At 59.3% G+C, this 9,794-nt stretch overlaps 2 protein-coding genes across 2 annotated transcripts; one reads left to right on the top strand and one right to left on the bottom strand.

The window, feature by feature from the left end:
• Window positions 1–831: 831 nt before the first annotated feature.
• LOC131096062 (B-cell differentiation antigen CD72-like) lies at window positions 832–4,166 on the bottom strand. The gene is made up of 7 exons (XM_058044298.1): window positions 4,088–4,166; window positions 3,910–4,002; window positions 3,621–3,707; window positions 2,731–3,045; window positions 2,343–2,491; window positions 1,859–2,010; window positions 832–970 (listed from the first exon to the last, which is right to left on the bottom strand). The coding sequence occupies exons 1-7, from the start codon at window positions 4,164–4,166 to the stop codon at window positions 832–834; spliced, it is 1,014 nt and encodes a 337-aa protein (XP_057900281.1).
• Window positions 4,167–5,743: 1,577 nt separating this feature from the next.
• LOC131096256 (B-cell differentiation antigen CD72-like) lies at window positions 5,744–8,691 on the top strand. Its single transcript, XM_058044573.1, is given in 7 exon segments — window positions 5,744–5,819; window positions 5,822–5,995; window positions 6,093–6,194; window positions 7,303–7,617; window positions 7,744–7,892; window positions 8,126–8,220; window positions 8,544–8,691. Coding segments are annotated over 7 exon segments (1,059 nt in total).
• The last annotated feature ends 1,103 nt before the right edge of the window (window positions 8,692–9,794 follow it).

The raw sequence follows: 9,794 nt of genomic DNA, 5'->3' as shown, positions 1-9,794 counted from the left end.
CCGAGTGCTGGGTTGTCTGAAAGCCATGGCCAAGCTGCTCCTGCGATGGGGTGAAGCAGAAAACTCCTGCTGTGGGGATGGGGCTGGGCTGTCCCCAGCTCCTGCTCCTGACATGCCACAGCACCGCAGCTCTCTCCATGCTGGCTGTGTGGCACGGCTCCAGCGCTGAGTTCCAGAGCTTGATCCATTCTGCAGCTGGTTCTGAGCTCCCCACTGCCCACAGCTGTTGTGCTCAGGAGGACCCAAAGTGTCCCGTGCAGGTGTGGGGTTGGCTGTGGAGCCTGTGCCACTCAGCCAGAGCACACCAGCTGGAGGCATCCATGCTGCTGGGCATCGCGGGGAAGGCCCTGGGTGGCCCAGGGGCTGCGGGGTGTGGGAGGGAAGGGGTTGTCTGGAGTGGATGGGACATCCTGGGCAGGGGCACAGCGAGGCTGGAGCAGAGGCGGTGCAGGGTGCAGGTGCTGCAGAGGGAAGCAGAGGAGGGTGAGGGTGGCGGTGAAGGTGAGATGCTGCCCAGCCTCCAAGACATGCAACGGGGCTGAGAAAGCACCTTGCCAAGAGTTTCCCCCCGTCTCTCTCCTTAGCTGAGCCACAGCTTCAGCTCTTGAGCTACCTCAGACCCAGAACGCCCATGGCAGCAAAGGGATGGAGGCAGGGTCCATCCAGCACAGGGAGGTGACTGCATTCCTCTCCCTTTCCATGGGAGAGGGAGTCGATATCCCAGAGGCAGAGCTGCAGGCTCCCTGCCTTCCTCCAGGCACACCCCACAGGGCCCGTGTGTCCCTGACTCAGCAGGACTCACCACAGCAGTGCTGGGGCCAGCAGCCATCCTCACTTGAAAGGGAGGCTTGGCCCTGCTGCCTTCTCACAGATCCAGAGGTGCAGGTCACCGGGACCAGTGCACTGCGCGGGTTTGATGCTCCCACGGCTTATTATGGCACAGGTTCCGTTCGATTTTGACTGCCACGGCCTGAATGGGGAAACAAACAACACATCAGGCACTGACATGTTCTTTCTACAAACCCTGCTGAGGCAGCTGCCGCTGCTGACAACTGCCTTTTGTACACTGGCAGAGGAGGGGTTGGATGCTGCAGTCAAAGGGGGATTTCCCAGTCCTCCCCTACTGATTTCACAGGCTGAAGGCTCAGCTGATGCATTCCTGCATTTCCCTGGACAGGCTGAGAAACACTGTAAAAGGTTTGCAGTGCCTGTGACACCTCTTTAGCCTGCGCCCTCTCAGCTTTCACTGCTGGGGCTTGTTCATGCCTGCAGTGGGGAGAGCCAGGTCCTCCCTGAGGTCACAAGGACAACCAGAGGAGCTGGCCTGAGCCTGGCTCCGCTCTGGGCACAGCTCCCGTGGCAGGGCTGGGGATGGAGGGCCAGCGCCCCAGAACCTGGCCAGACAGGCTTGTTCCTCCCCAGTGCTCTCAGACACTGCAAGAGGAAGCGGCAGCGAGCTGAGGAGATGGTGCACGTGGCAGGGAGGAGCCCAGGATTCTCCACAGAAGGCTGTGATCTCCCTTTGGAGAGGAATTAAGAAGGTATGTGGGAGATAGGCGTGGCGCTCTAACACCTTGCTTAGGCCCCAGATAAAATTTGGGGGTTCTTCTGTCCATTCTTGCTGGCTCCTACTTCTCTTGCCCTGCATTTTACCCACCCACGTGTCTTGGCTTTCCATATGCGTGTCCTCTGAGCACCTCATCACACCACTGCGCCCACCTTCCCTCAGTCCCTGCTGCTCTGATGCTCTTTGTTCCCCAGGGCCTGTGCCTCGAGCTGGGTACTGGTGGGGTTTAAAACCCTTCCTAGAGCCATGCCAGAGGAGGGAGTTTTGGGAAGAGGCAGTGCTGCCATGTACCTTTCATAAAGGGAGCCATCCACCCAGAACCAGGCCTCCGAGCCTCCCTCACTGTCTGGGTCCTCTTCCTCCAGCCAGCCATAGTCGTACCAGGGAAAACTGCCCTTCTGCAATCCAATCCAGTATGGGACATCTGCATTCTTCAGAAAGGTCTGGAGAAGAAGAAAAAGTGCTTTTCCATGTTTTATTCCATGGCACCCATGTAGTGCAGTACTATTTACTTCACAGCAGGGTGATCATCTTCCCAAGGAGTCCCTGGGGCTGGAAGTTCTTGAGCCCTGGTGCCCTGGTCCAGCTTGGGAAGCACCCAGGGGTGCCAGAGACCTTCTATCCCATGTCAACCACCAGCCATGTGCTCCAGAAAAGAGCCTTGCACTCTGCAATGTTTTGGCAGGACAGGGGGCCCCCAGAACCGTGCTAGCCCACCTGGGGACCTCATGGCTGGACACACCATCCCCTGCCCTCAGCTCCCCCAGCACCCTACCGGCACAGTCCAACGACTCCAGGATTTGGTGACCAGGAGCTGAGAATATGTCTTCTCACACTCATCTCTGCTGTCTTCCCACGTCTTCTTCTCCGAGGAGATGAAGAGGCACTTGCCCCTGTACAGCAGCCATCCCGAAGGGCAGCAATCTGTGGGTAGGGGCACAGCTGAGGGGCTTGCTCAGCCACAGATGCCCTGGGGGCTAACAAGGAACAGCCCCACACCTTCCCAGCAGGCATCACAAGCCCAGTGTCTGCTCCAGCACTGCTTCAGCTCTTGGACCATTCTGTCCCCGCCATGGGGTCAAAAAAGCCAGCACTTGGCCCTTGGCATCTGCTGAGCAGTGCCAGTGCTGGAGCACCCCCTCCCTGCGCCATCACCACCCTACCTATGGCTGTGCAGGAGCGCAGGAGGGCCACGGTGCTCTCGCTGCTGTTGAGCCTCCCCTGCACCTCCTGCATCTCCCTCTCCGTCCTGCCCAGCACCCCCGTGACGCGGCGCAGCTCCAGGCTCAGCCTGTCCAGCTCCAGCTGGCTGACGTTGCCCTCGTGCCACGCGCGCTGCAGCTCCTCTCTGGCCCACGCCAGCTCCAGCTGGGTCTGCTCCAGGCTCTGCCCCTGCGCCCTCAGCTCCTGCGACAGGCGGCCCTGCTCGGCCTTGTGCTCACGGGAGGAGTCCTGCAGGCTGCGGGTGACCTGCCAGTCTGGGGACAGGGGGGTGAGCTGGGACACGAGCATGGGACAGCTCGGATGTGGGACTGACCCTGCTTGAGGCAAGTGGGGTGGGCAGGGTAAGGCAGGGGATTATCCATGATGAATGGAAAAGGTGGCAGGGAAGGATGCAGCAGGGAAGTGCACGGCTAAGGGTTGGGTAGGATCTGGCAAGGGAGAGCAGGACGAGGCAGGATGGGCATAGGAGCAGACACAGCAGGTGAAGGGCAGGGAGGGTACAGCAATATGAGGCTGGACAGTGCCAGGATGGGAAAGAAAAGGGGCAGAAATGGAAAGTAAGGTGAGGAAGAGGGATGATGGGAGGCAAAGGCGGTTGAGGGACGTGCGAGGGATATAGGCCAGCTTGTGGCAGACAGCACAGGGACTCAGCAGTGAGTGTGCATGAGCATGCCTCCATTCACCCACAGTGCCCACCCCAGAGAGATGCCCCCCAGCCCAACCCAACCCAACCCAACCCAACCCAACCCAACCCAACCCAACCCAACCCAACCCAGGGAGTGTGATGCTCACATTCCCAGCCCTAGATGCTCACAGTCCCCCAACTCACAGCAAGTCCCCAGGGCCACGGTGGCCACCAGCAGCAGGCAAGTTGTCAGCAGCCCCACAGGGATGCACCACCGACGGGACCAGCACCCTGCACGACACAACAGACATCGCCTGAAGAGCTGGAAAACCCCTGGCAGCCCCCAGACCTCCCTCCTGGATACAAGCAGGAGAGTGGTGGCATGACAGCACAGGTGTTGGTGATGGGAGTGGGAGTGGGAGGACCCCAAAACACCACCCACAACCCAGCCCAGAACCACCCTGGGTCAGCTGGAATGCAGCTGGATGCTCACCTGGGCTGGGCTCTCCATCTCCATCCCCATCCTGCCCTGCCAGTGCTGGCTGGCTGCTCTCGTAGGGGCTCTCTGCCTCATTCATGCTGAAGGCTGTGGGAGGAAGGCAGGGGAGGGCAGCTGAGGCCGAGGGGCTGGGCACGGCAGGGACAGCGTGGCGGGGCCTGTGGGCTCTCACCTGCCTCCAGTGCCTGGCTGGCCGTGCTCCGGCCCCCCATCACCTTGGCAAACCTCAGGTCAGCATAAAGCTGGGCCATGTGGGGAGCGCTGGGCGAGCCCTGAGCCCACTCTGCCCTGGGGATGCCTCTCTGCGATGTCCCCTTTGCTCCCGGTGACTGCGCCGTCCCTCAGAGGTGCAAAGGAGAAGTGCAGCCAGCATCTGCAGAAGCAGAAGTTTGCTCTGCACTCTAGCAGATGGGACTAGTGAGGCACGGCTGCGGGGACCAGCAGCCTCCCATTGGTCCCAGAAACACCAGCCCATCCCCTCCCACGCCCTAAAAGTTCTCATGGTCCCCTAGGCAGGGGCAGGGTGAGGGCAGCACAGCCAGGTGTCACAGCAGGGGCACAGCAAAGGATGGACCCAAATCTGGGGACTGCGGGGCAGAGCAGGGCAATCCTGAAAACAGGAGAAAATTGCCTGCGTGGACAGCTCTGTGGAGGGCTGGAGATCTTCACAGACTGAGATTTCCCCTCCCAGCCTCTGAGAGTGGGAATTTCCCCATGATGTATTTTGTTTCACTACCTCTCATGTTCTCCCTGGTCCCTTCCAAAGAAGACCCCAGCTTTGGCATTGCTCCAAAACAGCCCTGGAGAGTTACAAAAACCAGTGATGTCCCCTTTGCCTTCCCTTCCCAAGACCACAATCCCAGCATTCACAACACCTTCTTCTTCCCTCCAAACACTGTCTTGGTCCCTCCAGGCCCTCCATGTCTCAGAGGTCTCTACTGAACGGCATCCAGAGAAGGGCAGGTTTCAGAAGGGATGCCCCCAAACTCTCCCACTGCTTCCCATTGCCTCCCACTGCCTCCCCCTCCATTCCACTGCCTTGCCATTGCCTCCCACTGTCTCTCAGATGGCCAGATGGGCACATCTGAACACAGCCAGTCCCTGGGACAGCACTGGAGGTGCACAGTGGTGCTGGGGGAGCACAGTGTTACATAGCCACTGTCCATCATCTCTGCAGGAGCAAGGGAAATTCTTCCTCAGTGGAGAAATCAAAAGATCAAAGCCAGATTTAAAGAGGACGGGAAGGAGGTTTAGAAAACTAAAAGTTGGGCAACCTCTACTCAACCTCCTGGAACAAAAAGGAGCATGTCCACCTGGGTGTGCAGGGGTCCAGATCCAGGGAGGACATGCAGGGAAAGGCCAGTGGGATTTACTGAGTGACTGCTTGGTGTGCCTTCTACTGCTTGGAAGCACCGGCATGGGGACGAGGGGAGAGAACAGGGTCATTTATCATGACCCTTTGGTGTCTGGGATGTGGTTTTCCATAGTGTATTTGGTGGCAGAGTGGAGAGATGTGGCCTTGACGAGAGGAGAAGTGAAAGCTCATGCTGCAGTGTGGGAGTCTCTTTTAGGCAGTAGGGCAGTGATGCTCAGATCCTGCAGCAGAGCACCAAGAAGAGAGAACCTCCATCCTGGATGCAGGCAGCAGCAGAGCGACCTGTTCCCAGCTGGAAGCCAGACCTGCTCTGCCCTGCCCTAGGAAATCTGGTGAATTCTCTGTAGCTGTGCCCCATGCTCCAGCCCCAAGCTGCACCACCCCAGTGCTGTCCCAGGGGACCCTGAGCTGTTTCAGGGAGCAGAGGGGGAGCCCAACTGTGGTGCCTGGCCAATGGCAGGATGCCACTGCCGTACTTTCCCTTCCGTCACTCCTCGCCACACTTCTGCTTCTGCAGAAACCAGCTGCATCTTCATTTGATGCGGAGCAGAGCCCGCAGGGCCGCCCGGGGCATGGCCCAGAGTGTGGTCTATGCCGACCTGAAGTTCGCGGCGCGGCCACCGTCCACCGCGCCCGACGACAACGACGACAGTCCCTACGAGAACGTGTCACCGCTGGGGCTGGTGACAGCAGAGCCCAACCCAGGTGGGGACACAGGGAGCAGCCGCGGGGACGCAGGGCACCAGGGGGATGCCCAGGGTGATGCCCACGGGGTGATGCTGCCGGTGCTCCTCTCTTGCAGGGCGCTGGAGCCGGCCGTGGCGCGTCCCCACAGCGCTGCTGGTAGCCAGCCTGTTCCTGTTGCTGCTGCTGCTGGTGGCCGTGGTGGCCCTGGGCGTTTGCCGTGAGTCGGTGGCTGCCGGGGGTGGGGGCAGCCGGGAGGGCATTGGGCTGGGAGAGGGGCTGGCTGCGGGGGCTGCCAGGGAGGAGGCCTGGGCTGGGCCCCGGGGCTCCTGCATGGTCTCCACGAGCTGCCCCACACTGCCTTAGCTTTTCTCACTGCCTACCACTATCTCCCCTTGGCTCCCCTAGTCTCTTCCATTCCCTTCCATTGCCTTTCCATTGCCTTCCCACCACCTCCCACCCCTTCCCATGGTCTTGCCCCTGTCTTCCCACTGCCTGCCAATCCCTCCCACTGCCTCCCACTGCCTCCCACTCCCTGTCACTTCCTCCCACGGTCTTCTCACTGCTCAGACACTGCCATCTCACTGCCATCTGCTGCTTCCCAATCTCTCCCACTGCCTCCCACCCTCTATCACTGCTTCCCATTTCCTCCCACTGTCTTCCCACTGCCTCCCATTCTCAACCATTGCCTCCCATTTCCTCCCACTGCCTCCTACTCCCTCCCATTGCCTCCTAATCCCTCTGACTGCCTTCCCATCACTACCTCCCATTCCCTCTCACTGACTTCCCACTGTCTTACATTGCCTCCCACTTCCTTCCACTTCCTCCCGCTGCCTCACGTTGCCTCCCCATTTTATTCCCACCACCTCCTGCTGACTTCCCATTCCTTCCCACTGCCTCCCTTTTCCTTCCCATTTTCTTCCCACTGCCTTCCATTGCCTGCCACTGCCCTCCAAACCCTCCTACTGCTTCCCATTGCCTGCCACTCCCTTCCACTGTGTTCCCATTGCCCCCCACTGCCCTCCAAACCCTCCTACTGCTTCCAATTGCCTCCCACTGCATCCCACTCCCTTCCACTGCCTTCCCATTGCCTCCCACTGCCTTCCACAGCCTTCTCATCGACTCTCCTTGTCTTCCCACTGTCTCTTGCTGCCTTCCAATGTCTCCCCTCCACCTGCCACCCCTGGGGCTTCCATTCCCTTCCCACTGGCACTCCCAGGACAATCTCCACCCACAGCCAGATACTGTTATCCCACTCTCCCTTGCCAGAGGCATGCCCCAGGCAGGGCCCCATGCTCGTGTCCCAGCTCACCCCACAGTGTCCCCAGACTGGCAGGTCACCCGCAGCCTGCAGGACTCCTCCCGTGAGCACAAGGCCGAGCAGGGCCGCCTGTCGCAGGAGCTGAGGGTGAAGGAGCAGAGCCTGGAGCAGACCCAGCTGGAGCTGGCGTGGGCCAGAGAGGAGCTGCAGCGCGCGTGGCACGAGGGCAACGTCAGCCAGCTGGAGCTGGACAGGCTGAGCCTGGAGCTGCGCCGCGTCACGGGGGTGCTGGGCAGGACGGAGAGGGAGATGCAGGAGGTGCAGGCGAGGCTCAACAGCAGCGAGAGGGCCGTGAGCAGCCTGCGTGCCTGCGTGAACACAGGTAGAGCGTGACGGGGCTGGGGCACAGCTGATGCTGCTGCAAAGATGCGGGGGCTGAACTCAGCCAGGCTGAGCTCCCCAAGCATCCATGGAAGGATGAGCATCTGAGCTGTGCCCCCGCCTCCAGACTGCTGCCCCTGGGGCTGGGTACTCTTCAAGAGCAAGTGCCTCTACATCTCGGTGACAAACAAGACCTGGGAGCAGAGCAGGAACGACTGTGAAGGGAGATCTGCTCAGCTGCTGGTCCAGGATGAGTGGTCACCACTGACAGTGCCGGTATGGAGCAGGGGGGCTGTGGTACCCCAGGAGGGTGGTGCTGGGCAGACCCCCAGCTGCAGCACTATCTGCAGAGGTGCCAGGGTGGCACCATGAGCCCCAGGGTGGCACCATGAGCCCCGGGTTGCCATCCTGGCAGTCTGATGGGAGAAGCACAGCCAGCCCTGGGGCTCCTGGGCACCTGGCAAGTGCTGGTCATGAAGCAGGTGGCTGATAGCTTCTCTCCCCCCTAGTATTTGGTGCATGCATCTAAGGCGTACTACTGGATTGGAGGAAAACCTCCTTATGTGGCAAGGAGATCTATGTGGATGGAGAGCAAACATCCCTCGTAAGTGCAAGAATCCTTGGCACAAGCCCCTGCCCTTTGGCCATGATGAAAGGTGCTGTTTTGCCCCTGTGACACCCCAAAAGGGTTGACAGGGTCCCCTGAGCAGTGGCCCAAGGGAGGGGGGTGAGGGTAGAGCCAAGCTCTGGGGTGCAGTGCCAAATATCCAAGTGGCAAAGAAGAGCAGGAGGAGGAATGTGACACTTCCTCAGGCTGCTCTCTGTGCCAGGTGCCTTGCCTGCCCCAGCAGCACTGGGATCTATGGGAAGCGGTGTCCATGGTGAGGAGGTTGTCACGGCTGGCCTGAGACGTGCCTTCTTTCCTAGGAAACGCCATTCTCCAGACTGCTGGTCACTAATCCTCGGGGAAATGTGGAATCAGCCATGTAACAAACCCTACCCATGGATCTGCGAGAAATCCCCAAATCTGAGCCGTGTACCTGAGCTTCCTCCTCTTTTTCTGGGCGAGGACTGACTGCTGCCACCCCGGCTCCATCCCTGGAGTCAGGACCAGGAGCTGGGTGTGCACCCTGGGATCCTGCCCCCAGGGCATGCTTTGCCTCAATTGCATTGCAAAACTGCTGGGGAAAAGTACCTCTATTTCAACGCAAGGATTATGGAAAACAGTCCTTATTCCCCTCTCCCACACTCAAGCAAACACATGTTATACTGCTTTGTACTGTGCCACTGCATGTCCCTGTGTGCCCTGGCCAATGCAGCTCCAGTGCAGAGCCCAGCTCTCACCTTCTTTGTTACCCCAAGGCTGCCAGAGTGCAGGATCTGCCTTTTGCATATTTTTGACACACTGATGTCCTCAACCTGTCCATTTCGGGTAGACCTGTGGATTTACAGCCTGTCCCTTCTCTCAGCATTGACAGCTCTCATCCTGCCCTTTCTTCTGCCTTCATCACCTGCCCATGGCTGGGTCCTGCCTGGAAAGGGTGCTGGCAGTGGGGACATCAGCATGAGAAAATGCTGGAAAGCCAGAGACCATTTAGGGAGTGGGGAAGTGCTGGGGAGCTTTGAGAATGTGGTGGATGAATGAGGAAACTCTGAAACCACGGGAGGAAAACGAGGGCAATGAAGAGCCCTAAGACCATGGGAGGTGAATGTGTGAATCCTGAAACCATGGAAAGAAAGGGAGCACAGTGGAGCTGCAAATGAAGATGGTTCTGAAAAATGGAGGTGCACTGATAAGATGGTGGGAGAGAGGAAGGAGCACTAGGGAGACTTGGGAACATGGGGAAAAAGGAAGACCCCTCCCACCAAGGGGGAAAGATCCCAAAGAATGCGGCTGGACCTTATCTGCCAAAGGAGGGTGATGAGAGACCCTAGTCCAGGACTCAGGGTGACCCTCCCTGCCTCAGCCAGGGTTTCTGCAGAGAGGGGAATGTGTTGGCAACCATTTTGCTAAGCTGGACCTGGGACAGCCAGCACAGCTTCACCACAAGTCCTGCCCAACCAACCCAGTGCCCTTCTACAATGGAGTGATTGCACCAGTGAACGAGGGAAGGGCTGCACGTGTCATCTGTCTGACTTCTGTAAAGCCTCCAACACAGTCCTCCTCTAAATTTGAGA

This window comes from Melospiza georgiana, chromosome Z (genome assembly GCF_028018845.1).
Source record: "Melospiza georgiana isolate bMelGeo1 chromosome Z, bMelGeo1.pri, whole genome shotgun sequence".
Lineage (NCBI taxonomy): Eukaryota > Metazoa > Chordata > Aves > Passeriformes > Passerellidae > Melospiza > Melospiza georgiana.
This window is presented reverse-complemented; position numbering and strand designations above follow the sequence as displayed.

What these genes read in the sequence shown, in the direction of transcription:
- LOC131096062 (XM_058044298.1), bottom strand. Translation starts at nt 4,166, where the DNA reads ATGGCCCAGCTTTATGCTGACCTGAGGTTTGCCAAGGTGATGGGGGGC. An exon ending in AGATGGAGAGCCCAGCCCAG is followed by an intron (nt 3,708 to 3,909) that starts GTGAGCATCCAG and finishes TGTGTCGTGCAG; the next exon opens with GGTGCTGGTCCCGTCGGTGG. An exon ending in GATGGCTCCCTTTATGAAAG is followed by an intron (nt 971 to 1,858) that starts GTACATGGCAGC and finishes TTCCCCATTCAG; the next exon opens with GCCGTGGCAGTCAAAATCGA.